Genomic DNA, 22582 nt, shown 5'->3' with positions numbered 1-22582 from the left:
ATGATGCTAAGCATCAATGTGGAAATGCATTGCCACATATACACTATAACCACACTACATATTGGACAAACCTGCAGACCCAAATAGCAGCATAACGTAAAGGGCCAAGGGACACCTGATAGGAATGCATGGAAATATCACACATCAAACTTTGTTGATCACCAAGTCACACTGACAACATATGCACACATGGGGCCTCATTAATGAGGCCCCTAGCACCATCGGAACGCAACTTTTTGTGACGTTCCGTGGCGCAGAAGCCAGCGTGATATTAATTAAGCAGCACTGAGCCACTTTTATCGGCTTAATGTTGCTTCATAAATATCAGTCCCTTCAACGCAGTGTTCCGCGTAAAAGGGGCGTCCAATGGGTGTTGCTGGGGACGTTACCAGCAACATCCATGCCCTTTTGACACTGCCTCTGATAATCGAGAAATCGGAAATCTGAGGCAGCGCCAAAAGCCTACGCCTCCCCTGGGGAGGCAGAAGGGAGGCGCAACGGGGAGAAATATCTTGATACTGGGATAGGATAATGCACGTATTAAATATAATTACTGAACGCCCCTCCTGGGACACAGCAGAAGCTTGCCCATTGTCACTGCTGCCGCTCCCCCTGAAGGCAAAACAGTTGCGTCGCTTTGCCAATCTGCCATTAATGCTGGCAAAGCGCCTGAAAACCCAGTGGTGGAAGTCTTGAGCCCTGCTGCGGGTGGAGGTGTGGGGGGAGGAGGTATTGAGGGGGTCAGTGGTGGAGTGAGAAGCGTTGCACCGTGAAGAGAGTCGAGGGCTGCGAAAGTGTCCCATATCTCTAGAATGGGCACATCTGACTGAGCTATTTAAGGGTGAGGTGGAGGAATATGATGAGGCTGCGGGGCACAGTCCACGGAGGACCCCAGCGTGAAACAGGGTGTATGCCAACGGTTGAGTCTGGTAGTAGCTGGAGCCAGTCCAGTGGGGCTGAGGGTTGTAATCTCCTGTCTGACTGAGGCCATATCCTGATGGGTGATGATACAATCCTTCCCCCCCTCTGTTATGCCTGTCCGGAACCATCACAGTCCCCACTCTGGCCGATGTATTCGGCCTCTATCCTTCCCCGACTCCGCACTTGAAGTCTGGGTCCGGCCACTCCCATTCCCCTCCCGAGGTCAAGGATCTGTGACCCTCAGACTGAAAATCGTGGCAAGTGTTGTGTTAATTGGGAGGGTTGGGGTGGGTAGGGAGTTGGAGGGTTGTTTGGGAGGCAGAGCCCCCATAGATATCGAATCTTGAATATTGGGAACGTAGCGCAGGGGCATGGTTGGATACAAAGTAATGTGCTTGACTGAGGTACTATCAAGCTCTCGTATGTTTTATTTGGTCGGCATTGCCAACTATGTGCACGACGTGTAAGGTTGCCTCGGATATATATGCTATATCGTTAGTTCATATGTAAAAGTATTGTGTTTCATGCATACTGTACTTCAATGGTCCTGTATATGCAAAAACAGATTAATAATTTGTTTAAAAAAAAACAACACGGGGAGAAATTTCTTTATTTCTCATCGTTTGTGCTTTTTCTATGTGTGCTGCCTTCTGCAGCACAGATAGAAAGTGAAAAAACCTCATGTGATTATTGTTGAACATAAAGGTTACCCTTCCTGTACAACAATATTCATCCCCGCAACGCAGCCACCCTAGCACCATGGTGCAGAGGTGCCTGCGTTGGCGCAGGCAGCCCATTGTGCGCCTGCGCAGGGAAAAAGGACAGGAATTCGCCTCATGTTATAGATACGGCGCATCCCTGCCCTTTTAAATTGCCGTAGGGAAGCGCTGCAGGAAGGCCTGCTGCGCTTCCCTATGGCAAAACCTCATGAATGTGCCCCATGGCATCTAACTCAAATTAACCATTGAAAGGTGCAGTACGAAATGCATGTAAATAACTAAGTAATACTATTAGAATGTGCAACAATGTGTATATACGTGCACATAGCAATTACACACCGTAAGCATGTATTGGTGCACCATCTGATAAACTGACCTGTTCAGGGGCCACATTGCTCAGGTAGGTCAGCAAAGGGAAGGAGCACGCCATCCTTAGACCAATCCACAATATCAGTCATACCCTTTGTCTGCCAAACAGACAGTCGCCCCTGGTCCCACAGTGAACTAATACCTCACACATGGATACTGCGATGTCACGTGCATATGGGACATCAAGGTTTGGCCCTGTCAAGCCCCCCATCCAACCACGGCATGCTGTTTTGAGTACCCCTGGGAGGATGCCTGTTGGAATATGAAGGTACAGCACAATTTGCCAGAGTCCTTGAAGGGCAGGGCCCTCTGCCCCTGTTTCTCAGTGTCCGGCAAACAATCACCCATGTTCTGCATGAGCCCTGTACAATTGTCTGCTACATGATATGAGTTGCAAAAAGCAACTGCCCATCCCCCGCGTAGCGTGCACACATCAGAGCAGTCAAGGCCACACACCGTCTACCCACCACACACAGGAACACCATAAACATGGACTTGAGTAGTTTCAAAGTTTGCAAAGGTAGACATAGGACACATGCCATGTATACTGATGTCAGCCTAAAGTAACACGTATCTATTACCTCCCAATTACAGCTGATCAAGGATATGGAGTCCAGAGTTGGGTTATGACACCATTTGGAAATCCAAGCACTGACCAACAGAAAGCATACAACCATGCCCATTGCCGGACAAGGAACATTATTGAACGCAGCTTCGGAATCCTGAAGTCAAGGTTCCGTTGCCTTGACGTATCAGGTGGAAGGCTACTTTATTCACCAGAAACTGTTTGCAAAATAATACTTACATGTGCGATACTCCACAACATATGTGTCAAAACTAATGTGCCCTGGGAGGAGGAGGACCAGCAGCCTGGACAGGTGGATGATGATGAACATGTGCAACCCCAAGTGCAAGACATCCACCACACAGCAGCAGGGATACGACGTCGATCACACATAGTGACTCAATTTTTCTCATGATGTAGAAAATTGAAGTCAGTAAAATGTACAATAAAGAACATTACACAATTTCAAGTTGCATCCTCAACTTTGTGTCCATTAACGTTCAAGTTCAATTCATAGATATATACATGTGCAGATGTACATCAAACTGCTGCTGCATGGCAGTGGAAGGACCTTGGTTGTGACAAGCTGTGGCACTGCCATAGCACAGGAAAGCAACATCCTATCAAAAACATGTTTCATAGTCGTGTGCAACATTCTTTTGCATGAATAGATGGCATGCAGTGAATCATGCACACTTGCACCCTGAGTAAGCTATGTGTGTGTGGTGGTCCTGACAAGCATAGCTGCTGAAAGTGGCCACAAATATCACGCATGGAAAAACTTGTGCAAAAGCTCCTTGGGATGCTGATGTCTCACATATGGACATGTGAAAAGTGATGCAGCATTTCCGCCGTGGATAAGAAAAATACATACATGTCTGAGCAGAGTCACAGCTCAAGCAATGACATGCAGGCACTGGCAACAATGTGTGATGTAATGTCAGTCAGCTGCTGTGCAAGTTGGAAGTACCACTCACAGATCAATCCTTATTCACTCCGAATATACACACATATCATCTTACAGAAGGAAACGTTGGTGAGAAGAAGCCACACAAGTCAACATGCAATAAGGCAACATGTCGACACAGGTGACACACATGTACTATATGTGAAACATCCCTCGAACAACAACATGGGTTACAATGACAAGCCCCCTGTGCCACCAGAACATCACTTTGTCTGACGGACTGGTGGTGCATGGGGACCATCCACATGTACAGGGAGCGGGAAACCCACCCTGTGTGACTTCACATCTCCTTCAAAATACATAGGGGCAGATTTACAAGAAAGTGACGCATCTGTAGAGATGTGTCACTTTCCCTGCACCTACTTGCCAAATCCTTGCCTCACCATGGATGCACGGCGAACCATGGCGCAAGGATTGACAGATGCGTCAGAAATTCTGACGCATCTGTTGACGGAAAAATCACATATTGCTGGAGTCGTGTCGCAAGCACGACGCAACTCCAGCAATGCCCAGGGCCGCCATATGCCTAACATGCTGCATCAATACTAACGCCTGCTTCAAGCAGGCGCAGGGTGTTGACGCAGCATGGATGTAAAAGTGACTCATTGAAATCTTGTAGATTTCACTGGGTCACTTATACGGGGCTTCCTGCGACAGAACGCCCACCCTGTACACATTAAACCTGACGCAGGTGTAATGTGGCGCAGGGCTTCACAACGTGACGCACCTCCCTAGATGCGTCACGTTGTTAATGGGCAGCAACTTTTACGCAGCCGCTGCGTCACAAAAGTGATGCAAGGACGGTGCAAAAGTGACGCAAGGGGCTTGTAATTCTGCCCCAAACACTTTACACACAGCACTTAGCGGAGATTATGAGTGCCATGTACGTTGCGGTGGTAGTTGACACACAACACACATGGAACAAGATACATATCCAGATTGACCAAATGAGTGAAAGCATGGAGATGCAACTGAATACTAAACCACCCTGGAGGTGGCGTAATCATTTGCAAAAAAGGAGACATTCCGTGCAAGATTACGGACTTCCTGTGCATCTCTGTCAATCAACAGGGATGCACCAGAAGCATCGAGCCATCTGCCCACCCGTGCGCAAACACAGATGTGCCGCATGTACAATGTGGTGCACCGTTGCGCATGGATGTGCAGATGCGTGTCTCATCCCCCTGTGCAAATGCGGTGCATTGCTGGAGTAGCGTTGCAAATGAAACGTAGGTCCAGCAAGTATGATCTTGGCCCTATCGCAAACATGCTGCATTAATACTTATACATGCTTCAAGAAGGCGCAGGCTTTTGATGTTGCATGGACGTCAAAGTGACTGAGTGTAATATTGTACATGTCACTCAGCCACTTGTCTGAGGCATTCCTGCAGTGGAAGGCCACCCCCCCCACCCCCCCCCCCCTGCCAGGATCACCAACATCTTGCGCAGGGCTCAACAACGTGACACATCTCACTAGATGTGTCACATTGTAAATAGCCAAAAGCATGGCACTGTCTTCGCCCCGCCACTGCATCACAAAAGTGATGTAACGGTGCGCTAAATATGGCGTAATGGGATTGTACTTTTACCACTTTGTATGTACGCCGTGCCTTATCCCGCTCCATATCTGTGCTGCAGTCCACAACACTAATTTCAAGGGGATAATGCATGCACACAGATAATATCTGGTGACGTACGCATCCATGCACCAGGCTCCAAGGGTCCTGGCCCACTGCATGCCTCAAGTTGTTGCACCAGTGCAGGGTGAAGCATGGATATGCAACATATTTCTGTGAATACGTGGCACACCTGCGCATTCAGGAGTGCAAAATGCAAATGCTGCTATGATGCTACAGTTCCTGGTAGTTCTGCCCTCACACATACACATCTATACAGTGGCAAGTCATGATTGAGTCACTCACACAATAGAAGAGTGTTGCATCTCAATGTAAAGTGTCGCAAGTAGCAAAGCGTGGCTAATTTTTACATTCTGCAGCAATTACAATATGAAAAGTGACGCTTTTACACGTAAAGTATCGCTTCTACAGGAAAGTCTCGCAAATGCATACAAACGAGTAGCATCCCAATAATGCGCGACGTACTGTGACTTACGTCACGCTTCGTAATTATTAATTCATGATGCAACACGCAAAACAAATAAGCGTCACGCATGCATACCTGAGCCTAAATGCAATAAGTGACAATCTACGCATCAACGGAAGCGTGACGCAAAACGTAAAAACGTGTCGCATCGAAGCAGGAAATGATGCAATGATTCCAGAACCTCCCAAACCAGGAAGTGCACAGTTACTTTCACTTTCCCTTACTTGCTTTCGGTGTGTGCTTGCTGGTGGAGTTGTTTCGAGTCTGTGGTGTCCTGATTTGCCTTTCAAAGTGTCTTTTGTCTGTCCCCTGTGTCTTTTGAGGTGTGTTTTTATGTCTTTAGTGATTTGTGAGTCTTGTGTGTGTCTGTAACATTAGTATTGTGGGGTGTTTGTCGATTGGGGTAGTTAGTTTTAAGGCTTTATATAGGGGTGGGTTATTTTATTGTACATATTAGGTCAATCTTAAATAAGTTTCCTTTGTCAAATTTATTAAGTTTCCTTTACGTCATCCTAAATCATGTCGGGAAGGTCTCGAAATTTGACCGATCGACAGTTTGGCGGGATGATATGGCTAATATTCCACTACCTGCCCCGGATGATCAGCATGGGGGGCAGGGTCAGTCAGGGGTATGACACAGCAGGGCGCAAGCGCCGGTGGACCACTGTGCAGCAACATCTGGGGCGTCTATTCCAGATCCAGCGGACAACCCACCAGATAAAGCACCGCTGGCAGGACGTCATCAGCAGGGAGGCTGACCTGCTCGATCATCTTGGCCTGGAAGTTGGTGGTCCAGTTGGTAAGTCAATGTTTCTTGTCACTCATATATTCTCTTCAGAGGTGCTAATCTATGCCATATCTCCCTCTGCACAAATCGTATGACCAATCAATTGGCGTTGCAATGGTCTGTATGGATGTACATATGAGCGCATGCAATACAAAAGACTGTTCTGTGGCCACAGACACATATGTTGGAAACCATGGGGCAGATGTATGAGGGACTTGTGCCCCTTTGATGCCGCCGTAGCGTCACTTTTGTGACGCAGCGGTGGTGTAAACCCTGCGCCAGTTTGCGCCATATTCACATCGTGACGCATCAATGGAGATGTGTCACGCTGTAAAGCTCTGCGCTACATTAAACCTGCGTCATGTTTAATGTAGCGCAGGGTGGGTGTAACGGCGGAAATAACCCTTGGAAAAGTCAAATCTATAATATGTGACTGACTCACTTTTCCGACAATGAGGCATCAAAACCCTGCACCTGCTTGAAGCAGGCGTAAGGCTTGACAGACCATGTTAGGGCTGGGCTGGTTGGAACAGTGCTGGAGTTGCGTTGCGCTTGCAACACAACTTAAGCACTGCGCCAACCTCACGCCATCGAATGCGTCACGCATCTGTTTATTCCTGCGCCATGATGCGCTGCATTGAAAATGCTGCGCATCATGGGTGGCGCAAGGGTAAACTTGTGTGACCCATCTCTCCTGGCGCATCCTTGCTGATTTGCAGGGATGCGCCAGGAAACATCAATCGGCCCAAATATATATGATGTTGACATTGAAATTTTCTCTATTCACACAGACACATGCACCAGTTAAATAAATTGATTTTTCATAGTCATGCTGTGAACAAGGGGGAGGATGATTTGGATACAAAGGGGCAGATTCATGACGTCTGGCGCATCTCTGCTAATCAGCAGAGATGCACCAGAGGAGTTGCCACGCATCTGCCCACTTGTGCGCCACCATTGATGCGCCGCATTCATGATGCGGCGCACCGTGGCACTCGGATGGGCAGATGCGTGATGCATCTGCCGTCGTATGGATGGTGCATTGCTGGAGTTGCTGTGCAACCGCGACGCAGCTCCAGCAAGGCTCTGGGTGCCCCTATCCCTAAAATGCTGCGTCAATCCTTACGCCTGCTTCAAGCAGGCGCAGGGATGTGACGCAGCATGGCTGGAAAAGTGACTGAGTGAAATCTTGTCTATTTCACTCAGCCACTTTTAGGAGGTGTTCCTGCGCCGGAACGGCCACACCTGCCCTGGAACGCCTACATGTGGCGCAGGGCTTTACAACGTGACGCATCTCCCAGATGCGTCACGTTGTAAATACCCCGCACCATGGCGCAGGATTTGTGCTGCTGCTGCGTCACAAAAATGACGCAACGGTGGCGTTAATGAGGCGCAAGTCAAACATAAATCAGCCCCATGATGTGTAATCACGGTGCCAAGCCCTGTGTTGGTACACAAACTGCCACCATGTGCAGGTGCAGGCAGACTTGCTAACATGTACATGGCTGCCTGCGTCGTGGGGCAGTAGTGTCTGTTCATGAAGGGACACCTTCATGCACCCTGTAGGAAACCGGGGTCTCCAGTCCCTAAGGGCGGTAACGTGACACGAGCGGCTGGGCACCCAAAGGCCTGTGTGTAAAGCAACCATACAACACGCACCTCGCATGGAATGGGGAACACACACAATAAGGTACGCCACACTGTAAAGGGTCATGCAAATAAATCAAGTTTATCCAAGTAGTTCGAGATAAATGCAGTTCATGTGATATAAATGCAATTCATGAGATGTAAATGAAGTTCATGCGATATAAATGCAATTCATGAGATGTAAATGCAGTTCATGCGATATAAATGCAATTCATGAGATGTAAATGCAGTTCCTCAGATATCAATGCAAGCTTCACTTAGATTAGCAGTGGATTCACCCGCCCCATATTCACCAGCACGTCATGCACCAGTAGGTTTCTAAAGGCTCTAGGCCACCCTAGTGTATCTCACTTCTCAGGGTAGGGTTTGGTGACTGTAGCGCCACTCCTAGGGCGTGCAGGGACCCAGGGCAGAACTCGTGGGCACACCGCTACTTTGGTTATCTGTAGCACCTCAGTGGCGATTCCCGCGCTTTACGCGCTGAGCGGTGAATACCTCAGAACAGCGCCGATTTCCACAGAGTGCCACTCGTGATTAACTGGCAATGACTACTTCAGAACGGGGCATCTAGACCAGAGCGCTGCTCGTAGTTGCCAACAGGGAACACTTTGGAACGGAGCATTTAACACAGAGCGCTGCTCGTAATCAATAGCCATGCATTTGTCATAACTGAGCATTTGAAACAGAGCCCTATCATCATCATTTGCAAGGAATACTTCAGACTGGAGCATTTAAAACCAAGCGCCATTCGGAATCATTAGCAAGGAATACTTCAGAACGGAACATGAATAACAGAGTGCAACTCGTAAGCAATGACATACAGCACTTCAGAACGGAACATGAAGAGCATAGTGCTACTCGTAAGCAGTAACAGTGAATCTCTACACACGGAGCTAGTAGCAGGGAGCGCACCGGTGCAGTTTGTAGGGCACCACGCTTCAGTACAGTCACGGGGGGCACAAGGAAAGGATCCCTTGGCGGGGTCTCTCAGTCGTGGTGACCAGGGGGACTCCCACGGAGAGGAAACCCGGGCTCAGGGTGTGTTGCGGCTCCCAAACATCAGGGGGCGCACCGGCGTCAATCACAGCATCCGGGCTCACCTTGCTCTTGACGTTGGATGGCGTCCGCTCCATTGGCGATGTGGGCAATGGTCCTCGGCCTGGCCCACCTTCTTGCACAGCTGCGACGGCAGCAACGGGTCCCCGGGCTTCTGGCGCCCTTAAGGGGGTTCTGTTACAGGGGGGTAGGGATGGAGTTAACGACTTTGGGGCAGATTTATGACGACTGGCGCATCCCTGCATATCAGCAGGGATGCGCCAGTTATTATGCGCCACAGCTGCGCCACCATGGAAGCGCCGCATTTATAATGCGGCGCACCATGGGGCAAAAACGGCACAGATGCGTGACGCATCTGTGCCGAAAAGTGGCGCATTGCTGGAGTTGCGTCGCAAGCGCGACGCAGCTCCAGCAATGATCTGGGGGGCCCTATCTGTACAATGCTGCGTCAATCCTTACGCCTGCTTTAAGCAGGCGCAGGGTTTTGACGCAGCATGGGCCTAAAAGTGACTGAGTGAAATCTTGTAGATTTCACTCAGCCACTTTTAGGAGGCGTTCCTGCGCCGGAACGCCCCCACCTGCCCTGGAACGCCTACATGTGGCGCAGGGCTTTACAACGTGACGCATCTGGGAGATGCGTCACGTTTGTAAATGCCCCGCACCATGGCGCAGGATTTGCGCCGCTGCTGCGTCACAAAAGTGACGCAACGGCGGCGCAAAAGTGCCGCAAGTGCAACATAAATCTGCCCCTAGGTCCTTCCTAGTCAGGCTGGGCAGAGGTTCGTTTGGTCCTACTACTGCTGTGCAAGATCAGAGGGTTTCACAGGGTCCCTCACTCACTTAAGAGGCAGCACCTAAATCCTGTCACTCTCAGAGGCATAAGTCCCTGGCTAGGCCCAACCGCCTACACTCCTGCGTGGATTCTCCAGCTCTGCTGTACCCCACTGGCCAACTCACCACAAAAAGTACCCTTCCTCACTTAAGTAGCCCTAGGTCAGGTGACCTCTAGCCAAGGCGGCTAAAGTAAAACGCCACCTCCCTCCTAGCAGGTTCCAGCACATTCCAGGAGCTTCCCCATTCTACCCATGGGACAAAAGGCGGGCTGGTGTCGCAACATTGTTGTGGGGTCCCAGCCAGCTCCTGGCAGCTAGGGTGCTACTATGAAAGACCACTCTGCAGTAGCAGGGGTCTGTGGCAGCCATCTTGGGAGAAGGGAGCACCTGCACCTTAACACTGATTGGCAATGAAAAGGCGCCCGGAGACCTACTCCAACACAAAAATTATGGTGGACAACAATTAGGCAGATCACAAATAGAAGGGGGGACCACCCTAGGGCTGACAGGTCCAACACACCCCAAGGTCACTAATGTCATGATTCTCTCCTCCAATGTGTGTAATCAAATGCAGCATGCATTGAGCAATGACAAATGAAATGATTAAATAGTCCCTTTTTCGAGACACAGTAGGCCAGCCTTAGGGTGGAGTGCCATCCAGATGGTTTCCCAGTTAATTGCCACTCTGTAAGTCTGGCCATGCATCAGTGGCTATGGGTGTTGTGTGTGAACATCCACATCTAACAACATGCAACATAGCAAGCCTTTTAAAAACGTAGTGCAAATTTTGCATATTCACAAGTGCATGGTAAAACACGCTTGCTGGATTTGCAGTTCATTGTCAATGTTAAGCATGAATCAGCACCACCAGGATGTAGAATATAGTGAAGTACTGTTGGACCAAGGAATATTTAAAATGTCAATGTTGTATTCCATTGCTTGGAATTTCAAACAGTGTGGTGCAGACAAAGGTCTGGGGTTGCATCATCCCTGCACTATCTTGTATTTCAGTCCATACCCTGTGCATATGTCACCATATACATGACTCTGGTTGCGTATGTAAGCATGCGGCATCAATAGATGAATCAAGCAGGCATCATCATCAGGATTAGCCTACTCACATGTGCGGGTCGCAATCCAGCTGCAGTTGCAGAGTCTGTTACATACATTTGAAAAGGAGAGGTGCACGGTGTGGTCTGCGCAGGATGTTTGTTGTCAGCTCATTGCATGTGGGTCGTAAGCATGCGCTAGTCCACTTAAGGTGCATAAGCTCACTATTACACACCCAGCTTCATTGTAAACGCTGAATGCTGGAGTGACGTGTGTGCCAGATTGGTAGGAGAGGTTGGTGACAGGGGTACATTTGTGATCATCAAAGGATGAGTATCATGGTAGATGCGCTGTCTGTGGTGCTCAATGTTGTCAAAGATGAGATGGAGGGGTAGCAGGTTTTGCATGAAGATATATGTTTACATTGACCTGTGTCTGAAAATGTCAATCATCCTGGAGGCACATGACATCTGTGTGGAAATATGAGCAGCGCTTGTTGTAGTGATCCTGTGAGGGGGACATGTCCGCATGCACAATGCTAGCTCTGCCAATGTAACTCGTGAAGTGCATTCTTAGTGTAGCATTTCTGGAGTTGCTGAGGATTGATTGGGTGAGTCATTTGCCCTTGTAAAATCTTGATGTGTGTGTGGATTGTTGAGATGGTGTCCTTGCTTTGGATCCTTATCAAGGGGATTTATGGTGTCTTAGCGTCCCCGTGCTTCATCGTTGCAAAATGGTGTCTGCATGTGTCTCAATAATGATGTGGTCTGTATGCGATCCGTGTTGACTTCCTGTGCTGCTGTGTGTCTGTGTTGGAGACTGTAGCAAAATCATCTAGACATTACGATAACCATCTGTGTGGTCCATTGAGAACCAAGCTTGTGTAGTGCAAGGTGTTGTTGGCATTTTGGTTTGTGGCTCATTATAGTTGTTAGTTGTCAAGAATCTGTAATTTCTGTGTGGGGTGCTAATTGTTTCATATGGATGCAGCTGTATGGTAGACAGGAGGTGTACGTCAGAACGGTCAGGCCATTGGGGTATGTGGTCTTGGTGTGGTGGATGTGTTGATGTTGCCACCGTCCTTGTGGCTGTGCCTTGTGGCCAGTTGCTACTGTGTGATGTCTACAAGCTTGTCAATGAATTTTGCTAACCTGTTGGCACGTCTGTAGTCAAGATGTGAGTTGAGCTATGTCCCAAGTCTGTGGAACATGTATGCGAATGCATGTTGGCCAATGATGTATGTGATGTGGGTTGTGTACACACCTCAGGGGCATGTAGGTATTTGGACGAGGTTCCCACAGGGGTGTTGTCCTTGTTCTGACCTGGATCTGTGCACTTAGTCGTTTGATGTTGAGCGTGCTATGGCTTGTGCTTCACTTTGTGATGTAGATGTACCTATTGAGTGCAATGGCATGTGCACACACCAGACAGTTGTTGTAGACTAATCATTAAATGGGATGATTGATTGGTGAGTCATCTGCTAACTTGGGATGGAAAGGTAGCGTTTACCATGATTCCTGTGAGTAACGCTCCATCTGTTGCTAGTCTTTTTGCGGATGATACAGATCTCCATGGCTAGTCTTCAAAGGGTGGACACTTTGATGGCGATGCATGTCATGATCCAGAGTTGGTGTAGTTTTGTGTGTACGTAGTGTGCGTGTACTTGGTGGTGTACGCCAGGGTGCATTGTAGTCTGGATTACTGTCCATGGGTGTTGCTGGCTGTGTAATTTGCGTAGCGTGTAGATTTGCCACTGGTACAGTCCATACAAAGTGATCCAAGTTTGAGCTGATGGATTGTGTAGAGGCATGTCCAATGATTGAGTTTGGGCTTGTTGCTGGGTAAAGATGGCTTTGGCTGATGGTCCGATACTGTGCATCTGCAGTGTGTACATGCTTCAAACTACATGTTTGCTTGAATGTATCATGGATGTACACCTTGAATGCTGTATACGTCATGGTGGATGCACTTCAGTTGAATCAGCATCCCGAACGGAGTGTGAAGCAGGCAGCCAAATGTAACCCTAGTCATGTGTGAGCCACTATGCAACAGTCATCTGCAAGATCATATCAGTGTGCAATCAGTGAACATGATAGAGCTTAACATGCTGTGGGAATGTTGAGAGTCAAAGAAGCGTTGTCAGTGTCTGTGGCTAATGAATGCTTACACATGTGCGTGTGCATAAACACGTTTTTGAAACAGCAATCCGTACAGCAGTCAGCAACAGTGTCTGCATAAGGGCATGTGTGTTGAATCTGTAGATGCATGTGCGAAATCACAGGGATGGCACACATGTGTGAACATTGATGTGGAAGCAATCCAGTGTTTCCACTGTCCATGTGTGTTAGGAACAATATGGCTGCACTCAATGTAAAAGGAGTAACACGTCCTGTTATTTCCATGCATGTGTCACGCTAAATAATGTTTTGGTCTAAATTGACATGTACATATGATGTGATTCTATACCAATTTGTACTTCTGTTACTCTTCTTGTAGGTGGCCCACGGCCATATACACAGGGGGAGGTCGACAGCTTTGAAGACCCAAATGCCACCAGTGAGTATCCATGTTCATATAATTTGTTGTGTATCAAGTGCGAGGATGGAAGAAAAACTGTGTATGAGTGCAACTATGGTACAATCACAACTTCCTGCTGCAGTCCGAACTTATCTTTTGCATCCTAATTCCAAACTACATGATGTAACATGTTGTGACCGTTGTACTACGTGTGGACATGTGTGGACAGATCAGAAGCCACAACACTGTCTGACACTCCTTGCCACTATCCACAAGGCAAAATGGAGTGGGACTGGAGTAGCCAAAGCCAAGTTAATGAAACAGCATCTGAATGACATTTGAACCTTCACGTCCGTGAACAATTTGGAGAAGTTCAAGTATATTGTAGTGACAGTTTAATGTCATCCTTGCATTAATTAGCCAATGTATCATGCTATGGAAACATTGTCAGTGCAATTACCATCAACATCCCTAGCCCCAAAACATTTGTATATGGATGAGCCATAGGAATGGCAGTCAGACTTATTAATTAATCAATCAATCATTACTTTTGTAAATTGCTCTACTCACACGTGAGGGTCTCAATGCGCGGGGGGAGGTGTGCTGCTACTGTTCGAACAGCCTGTTCTTGAGTGCCCTCATGAAGGCAAGGAGGACCAGGCTCAGCTGTAGGAGGGTGTTCCAGGTCTTTGCGGCATGTTGGCAGTACAAACTCCTGCCGCTGGTAGGTCTTTGGATGTGGGGGACAGTGGCAAGGGCAAGGTCACTGAAAGGGCACTGGCAATTCTGGTAGTAGACGGTGATTATCCTGTTGAGGTATGTTTGACCGGTGTGGGGGAGTGCTCTGTGTGCATGGGTGAGAAGCTTGCAGGCGATCCTCTTGTTGACGGTGAGCCAATACAGGGATCCCAGATGGGGTGTGATGTGGCTGTGGCAAGAGGAGTTGTGCACAAGGTGTGCAGAAGCGTTCTGTATGTGTTGCGGACGTTTACGGAGTTTGGCAGTGGCTCCCACATTGTCTGCATGTCAATGGTGCAGCCTGATGCAGACGAGGCCAAGGGTGAAGCTTCTACTGGTTGCAGTGGGGATCCACTTGTACATCTTGCTGAGCATGCGGAAGGTGTTGTAGCTGGCGGATGAGACGACGTTGACCTGCCTGGTCATGGTGAGTGTTGATTCGAGGTTGACCCCCAGGTTGCTTGCATGGTTGGTGTCTGCCGGTGCTGCTCTCAGTGTAGTTGTCCACCAGGAGTTGTCCCTGGCTGAGGGGGTGGATCCAAAGAAGAGGACCCCCGTCTTGGGTGAGTTTGGCTTCAGTCATTTGTTCGTCATCCACTCGTCAACGGCAGTCATTCCTTTGTGGATGTTGGTTTTGGTGTTGAGGTTGTCCTTGGTGAGGGAAAGGATCAGCTGTGTGTTGTCAGCGTAGGAGATGATGTGGAGGTGGTGCAGTTGTGCAACGTGTGCAAGCGTGCCCATGGAGATGATGAACAATGTTGTGCAGAGGGATGATCTTTGTGTTCTGCCGCTGATGATCTTTGAGGCTTGGGAGCAGAATGAGGGTAGGCGGAGGCTCTGGCTGCTGCCAGAGAGGAAGGAGGTGGTCCACTCCAGAGCCTTGCTTTGGATTCCTGCGTGTTTGAGGCATGTGCGTAGGGTGCGTTGACAGACATTGTTGAAGGCGGCTGAGAGCTCATGGCGGATGTGTGCCGCACTTTCATCATTGTACATCAGGGGCCAGATGCCATTGGTGTTGGCAATGAGGCCATTGTCAATACTGGGATTCCTGCAGATGTCGGAGTGTGACAGGTCCAGGATGGTGTACTCCTCGAGGTAGCCGGTCAGTTGTTTGTTTGCAATCTTGTGCATGCCCTTTAGCAGGAATGGGAGCAGGGAAATTGTCTGGAAGTTCTTGAGGCCTCTTGCATCCACCTTGGATTCCTGGAGTGAGGCGTTGATCTCGGCGTGCATCAAAATTTGCTGGGAAGCTCGCACTCTCTAAGGAGATGTTGATGGCCTTGAGGAGATGGGTTGCAATGGTGGGGCTAGCTTTGCTGCACATGTGGTGCGCAAATGTGTCAGACGGTGAGATGGAGTGGATGGTGTACCTCATTTTGATGTTGTCCTTCACATTGCTCCAGGTGAGCAGGGGGGTCAGTGTGGATGGTGGCCGGGGTGTCTGAGGTGTTGGTGCCTGTCAAGGTGTACGGGTTGTGGTAGCTGTTGTGGATGTCTGCAATATTGCAATGGAAGAGTGTGGCAAGGGTGTATCACAGGTCTTGCAGTTGTGGGATGTCATTGGTGTTGGAGCCAGGGTTGGAGGGTACCTTAATGATGTTGAATATCTCATTGTTATTGGGGGCGCTGTTGTCTATGCAGTCCTTGGTGGTGGCCCTTGTAGCAGTTCAGATGAGGTGATGGTGTCTGAGGATGCCGTTCTTGTGGCCCACATACTGTCTGGTGTCTGTTTGGGGTGCAATGTTTTATGTACTTTCTGGCATGTGTGTATGGAGGGCCGTATGTCCACAGTGAACCAGGCAGCCTTCTTGCCAATGTGTCTGTTGGAGGGTTCTGTGATCGGGGTGACAGTGTTGTGGCAGTCATTGATCAATTGCCTGCATTTGCATGTTGCGCAGTCAGTGTAGTTTGGGTTGGCGTGTGGGCACTGGGCAAGGGTGTTGTCAAGCTGTTCATTGTTGTCTTTGATCTGGCTGCTGCATGTGATGTGTTGAATGTGTTGGGGTGTGGTGATTTGTCTTGAAGGTGTAGTGGATGCACCAATGGCCAGTCCAGTTTGGTGGTGTGGCTGAAAGGGACATGGGAGGTAGCCGAGGATCTTGGTCAAGCGTGCGTCTGGCGGAGTGGGTGTGCGTTTTGACGAGCTGACTGAGTCCGAGGTTGACTACCAGGGTGGAGGAGTTGTTGTGTTTGTGGTTCTTGAGGTGGAGGTTCAGGTGTACCAGGAGGATGTAGTCATGCGTGCAGAACCAATTGGCAATGGTGTCACAGAATTGAGGCCAGGGTCCAGGGGTTCTGTAGACGAGGGTTCCTCTGAGAATGGGGTTGTGGTATGTGTGGCTCTTCAAGTGCATGAGTTTGGCGGTGCTGAGGGTGTGGTCATTGATGTGTGAGGCCCAGAGGGTTTTGTGGTTGACCATGACAATGCCAAGCCCACCTCCTACTCCATTGTTGCGGTCCCTGCCAGTGTTCTTGTAGCCGTCCAGAATGGCTATGGCAACGTCGGGCATGGAGGAGGCCTTCAGACATGTCTCCCCCAGGAAGGCAACATCCGTGGAAGATGTATGGATTGTGTCCACGAGTTGGATGGGGTGTTTGCGTACTGTGTATAGCATATGGTGTATTTGAATGCGTTTCGCCTTGTGCTGGGTCAATGAAAAGGTCAATTTGTAATGTATGGAAAGTTCCTGTGGATATGCCTTGCAAGCTGCACATCAATATGTCTGTGAGTCATGTATTTGGCATTCAATCTGTCGGTCATCACATTTCTCATGTGGTTCTATTGTGCTCGTGGACCCACCCACCTTGGATAGGTATGCAATATTCCTACAACGGAGTATAGATGACACTATGTACCATATGCACAGAATAAGAGCAAAGCTATGTGTCAAGTATGCATGTCTTCCATAATGTAGTGAAAAGGCTTATTCAATCCAATCATTTTCCAGGATGATGTCAATATATGTGTACCAAAGCGGCTGTAGTGTCCATGCATTGACTTTTCCTACGTGTAACACAACAGATGGGAGCCCATGCGTGGTTAGTCCTCATGGAATTCCACACGGAATATTTCAAGCCTAGGGTGGCTTTTAGAAATTTGTAGTCCACAGCCATTTGTTAGTGGGACAGGAATCAGCCTCCTATTTGATTTTTTTGCTGACAGCCTCATCTCATGTCTAGACGTATCACAGACCCACTTTCACAATTAATGTTGGTACAGGACTTACAATGTGTGTCCCACAGATGATTGGATGTGTATGGCACAATCAATGAGATGGCCGATGGCCAGGATGACCCGGCCCAGCATGGTTGCATTGGCAGTTAATGCATGGACTGCAGGTGAGCATTTCTGCAGTCCACACACTTCAACAGCTAGTCATGTGTCCTTCTGATGTGACCCTTGGAACTGTAGTACTTGATTGTCCCTTTTTTCCCATGGAACAGATAAGGGATGATGTTGACATTGCTGTGACGTGCTTTAGTGCACAGGGTAGGTGACACTACGAACGTATTTCAACACACAAGTGTGGCACATCCTGTCTGATAATGTTTATTCACATTCATGACAACATAAGACTTATGTCATGATGCTGTGACGCATCCTTGATCCTTTGTCATGATGACTGAGTTGCTGCAAGATATGGTAGATTTGTTACTGTGTTTTGGAGATTGGACAATACCCACAAAAACCATGGGCAACATGTAAGTGCTTGTAGCATGTATGCTCTGAACGCCAAGCTGACGTTAATTGCACCCTGCTAGTACTACATGGCATGCTGCATGCCATCCAATTTTAGTATTGTTATGAATTATGAGTCTCCTTGGTGTGTAGACAGCAAGCACATCTCTGTGTTCCAATGTGCAATTGCCACTTCAGTGCATTCCTCTGTTGGAGTGTGAAATGAACGGGCTAGTGGTAAATATGCAAGGGAAGGAGTTCTTCTTCCATGACAAACTGTGACACTGTCAGAACCTAGCGTCCATTGCAGATTCATGTCCACATGACTCCATGCCTGATACAAGGCGAGCCAGATGTCATTTTTGTGGGGAAATGATCACATGTCGTGATGCCTGTTGACTGGTTCTTAAAATCATATGGCTCATCATTAATTAGTTACTATGTCAAGTGTGCCAAGGATTACCATGCAACCATGACATTCAGTTGACTGCACAGTATGTGCCGAGCTAAATCACTACTTATGTATTGGTGTGTGTGGGCAACAAATGGAAAAGATGATTTGCCCAAATGTGTTTTACATTACACCTGACAGCATGCATTTCCTATGATTTAATGTCCGGCATGTTCTGGTGAACTGACACATGTCCACCTTTTCATACAGATAACATGAATGCAGAGGATGAGCGGGCTTTCCGCATAAGGAAGGCCCGATATCTACACATCCTCTCCGTGGCAAAGGGCTTCCGCTGGACCTCCCGCCAGTATGAGAAGCAGCGGGCTACCGACACGTGGACCACCGACCCCGCCTCAAGGGATGGCATGCAGCCACAACAGCATCCTCCCACTCCCGTGGCCCCATCGACCTCATCAGCCGCTGTTGTTTCCAGTGGAGCAGCCTCTGGATCGTCTGCTCCACAGGCCATACCGGACCAGGCAATGGACACCCTGATGTCCAGACTTGATTCCATGGACAGGAAAATTGAGAAGTTGGAGGAGAAATTGGACACGGTCCACCAGAGACTGGAATATTTGATTAGCCAAATCTAGGGGCTAATGGAAATATGGTTTACAGTTATTGTGTTTGTTAATATTATTATTTTGTAAGTATCATTTTGTTAGTGATTGTAGAATATGTAGGCATAGTTAGTTGAGATAGGTTTTTAGATGTAGATGTAGTTTTAAGGTTTTTATCATAGGGGTTTTTTAAATACTTTTAGGGGTGGGGGGTAATGTTATGTGTGTTAATGTTTATGGGAAAAAAACAAAAAAATTGAAAAAAAAATATATATTTGTTTTAGTATGGTGTTATGGTTAGTAAATGTGTAGTTTAAGTATGTGTATGTCTATTGTGCATTGATGTCTTAAGGGGGGTGGGGGGATGATGTCTACTTGTCTGCGTGATCATAGTTTAGGTTAGGTTAATAGAGTTAAGTTCGTTAGTGTAAGATTAGTTAGTTTAGATAGGTTTTGCTTTTTAGATTAGTTGTTTAGATAAGTTAGTGTGTTCTGTAATGTAAATATTGATCACCATTCTTATTTTATAAACCTTTCTTAACATACATTGGACTATATTCTATGTCATTCCGCATTTCATATGTGGTATGTGTGAGTTGTTGGGCACATGGACTGTGACCACCGGTTCCTGTTTGAGTGCATCATATTAGTACATTCAGGTCGGTTTGTGCTACATGTCTGACTAGATGTACATGTTCATGGAACACCTGTGCTTTGCTTTTGTTGGTAGCCAATATTGGTCTGACACATACATACGTTTTGGATTCTAATCATGAGTTTTCTGCCAACCTCTGCCTGAACATTTAGCAATATTCTGTCTCTGCTGGGTACCATGTTGACATATGTATGTGAAATTCAGCTTTTATCTGACACAGATGTACGGAATGTACTCACCACACATCTGATCCCTCCGTGTTGTAATAGCTACACCATGTTCATGTGCAAGTGGTCATTGTGTTACAAGTGGCTAGCTCATATGACTGTACAACACACTGTCTGTATACAGACGTATTTACGACTTATGGATGTTGTATGAAGTAACGTGGTTAAAATTTCTGGCCATTTAGTTGGGGCAGGACAACAATATTGTTAGACACAACGTCATCAATGGTGATGTGCTGTCTCGAAATCATAGTTTGCAGCCAGGAAGTGTGTTTTTGTGACACACTGGCAGAGCTTTTCTCAGCCCCATTTTGACAGAGATTCAACCATCCACTGTGTGGAGACTTGCTTAAGTTTTGTACTGTGTAGACGTCTCATGTTGCACACACCTTCCCCAGCAAAGGTCCCTCCCCGCACTTGTAGGAAACACAACAGGTGGCCGGTGACAGTAGGAGTCCAGGATGTAAGTGAAGAGGTGAATCTTGAAAACCTCACAACAGCCCAGAGTATACTCCATGATGTTAATGTGTGTAGTGAATAAGTTCAAGACTTGAGCTGCTATTGTGAAGGAGTTGCACACTAAAGCTCACACCCTCCTTACCCATGCGACAACCACTAGCTGTTGACCTTTTGCTCTGATTTTGCAAGTGGTGGTGTATTGTGACAGCATGTGGGGCAAGATGCCAGGAGGGGATGATTTGAATATGTTATACGCAAATCTGAGAGCCTTGTACTCAGTACTCTGGCTGACGCAAGCCAATGATGGCAAGAACTGGGGCTGACATTGGAGCTGGTTCTATGGGGATCTATTTGAGTCCTGGCAGCTGTGTTTGTGACCCTGGCCAGTCTCACAATCTCAGAATTGTTTGTCCCCTGCTACAGAAAGGTGCAGTAATAGGTTTTTTTGGAAAATAGATTCATGGACAATAACCTGAGTGATGTATGGCTTGACAACAATGACTACCAACAGCAGTCTGAACCCCCTTAATATACCAAGGCACATTCCTGCCACTTTGTTAGTCTAAGCCTGGAGGATGCCAGCCGAGTCTCCACTGACACACATGTCTTTCAGCACCTGCTTATGTGTGAGTGCACACACAAATTTAGAAGGCCACCAGCATTCACTCCACAGCTTATGATCTTTCATCACCAGCAACACCTCTGACTTGCTGGCATGGAGCTAGAGGCACTTTGCAGTCATCCACCCTGCAACATCTGCTGATTTAATCACGAAATTGGGTACATCCTGCACACAGTTATTGCAAAGTGTAACTTGCAAGTGCATATCATCGGCATGTGCCACTACTGTGAACTCTCACCACATGGACAGCGCAGGTGACAGTTGGAGGACTGCATCAAGATGTGTTGGGGTCAGAGCTGACCCCTGTGGCACACCCTCTTCATTAGTGTGAGGCATGGAGATGATAGGGGGATTCTTAACATGGAAGCTCCTCTCCAAAGGTGAACCAGTCCATTGCAATGGCCACTTTGTCTGCCTACTCGAACCTTAGCAGTGAGATCTGTTTGGACACCCTGTCGAAAGCAGCACAAAGTTCACATGGGACCAGGGTCAAAATACGTACCTCATCCAATCCTGCAGTTTACACTCCATACTTTTGTAGATGAGCTGTATTTGTGAAAGTTGTGTACCATGTGGGTTACTGTTGGTGTTCACAACTCTACACAGTGTAAGGAGACAGCATTCAAGCGTTCCAAGGATTCCTATTCCTGCTAATGCATCCGCATGCTATGCCTCACTATGTGTGGCAGTTAGTGGCACATTGATGACCATGCTTTGACAGAATCCAAGTTTTTGTGATGTTCAATTTTTGCTGCAGTGTACAGCATGCAGTCATTTCAGATGTAAGCCTTCAGGGATAAATTGTGTGTGTAGAGGTGTACATTCATGCCCAAAATATTCTCCCACCATGACGCAGGCATGCTGCTAGGGTGCATACACCGGAACATGGCAGAGGGCTCAGCACCAGCACAGGGGAGAGCACAGGATTGCAGATGGTACTTTGACTATGTGTGCGGTTTCTGTGTTAGGGAGGGGACTGTGGTGATGCGGTGCAGCACATTGATGAGTGACATTCAATAATTGCTACATGTGACAGTATGTCTTTTCCCATCTAATTACTCATGCTTACAAACCTTGAGCTTGTACTTATGCACTATTCTACGTGTGTCTGGATTAGCAATCATACATTAAACACACTGGTAATGTTGAGTGGTACCAACCGGACACAAGGGCCCATTGTCCTTGACAATCAAGTGTGGAAACAACAGTAGTTGACATGTTTGAGGGTGTTGTGAACAAGATATCTTATTTTTGAAGTTGGTTTTATTTTCATACATTGTTATAGTCACAATGTTTCTTAATTCAGATTTTGTAATACAAAAACATGTTGTATGACACAGTTTTTATATTTATCTGGAGACTCTTGTGTGGCGGACATTGTTCTCATAGCAGTGAATGGTTGGTGGTTGTCATCCGACAACTGTGAGTTACAGTAATTTATTGGGATGTCTTCCTCTGTACATGTGTTGCAAATTCATCCTCGGAGTCTTCAGTGTGTGTGTTGGTTTCTGGGTTTAGTGCAGGGCATGTTGTCCCACTGCTACCACCAGCTGTGGCAGTGGATGTGTGTGGGAACACATGTTCAGGTGACATAAATCTCACCGTTAGAGCATTCAGCATCAGTTGCTGATTTTTAATCACCGTCAGCAACTCT

At 47.6% G+C, this 22582-nt stretch overlaps 1 protein-coding gene across 1 annotated transcript; it reads left to right on the top strand.

Moving 5' to 3' along the window:
- The first annotated feature begins 6163 nt into the window (after positions 1–6163).
- LOC146863321 (uncharacterized) lies at positions 6164–18998 on the top strand. Its single transcript, XM_085643167.1, has 3 exons — positions 6164–6443; positions 13514–13573; positions 18613–18998. The coding sequence occupies exons 1-3, from the start codon at positions 6164–6166 to the stop codon at positions 18996–18998; spliced, it is 726 nt and encodes a 241-aa protein (XP_085499293.1).
- The last annotated feature ends 3584 nt before the right edge of the window (positions 18999–22582 follow it).

The sequence above is a fragment of the Triturus cristatus genome, chromosome 2_2, assembly GCF_964204655.1.
Source record: "Triturus cristatus chromosome 2_2, aTriCri1.1, whole genome shotgun sequence".
Classification (NCBI taxonomy): domain Eukaryota; kingdom Metazoa; phylum Chordata; class Amphibia; order Caudata; family Salamandridae; genus Triturus; species Triturus cristatus.
This window is presented reverse-complemented; position numbering and strand designations above follow the sequence as displayed.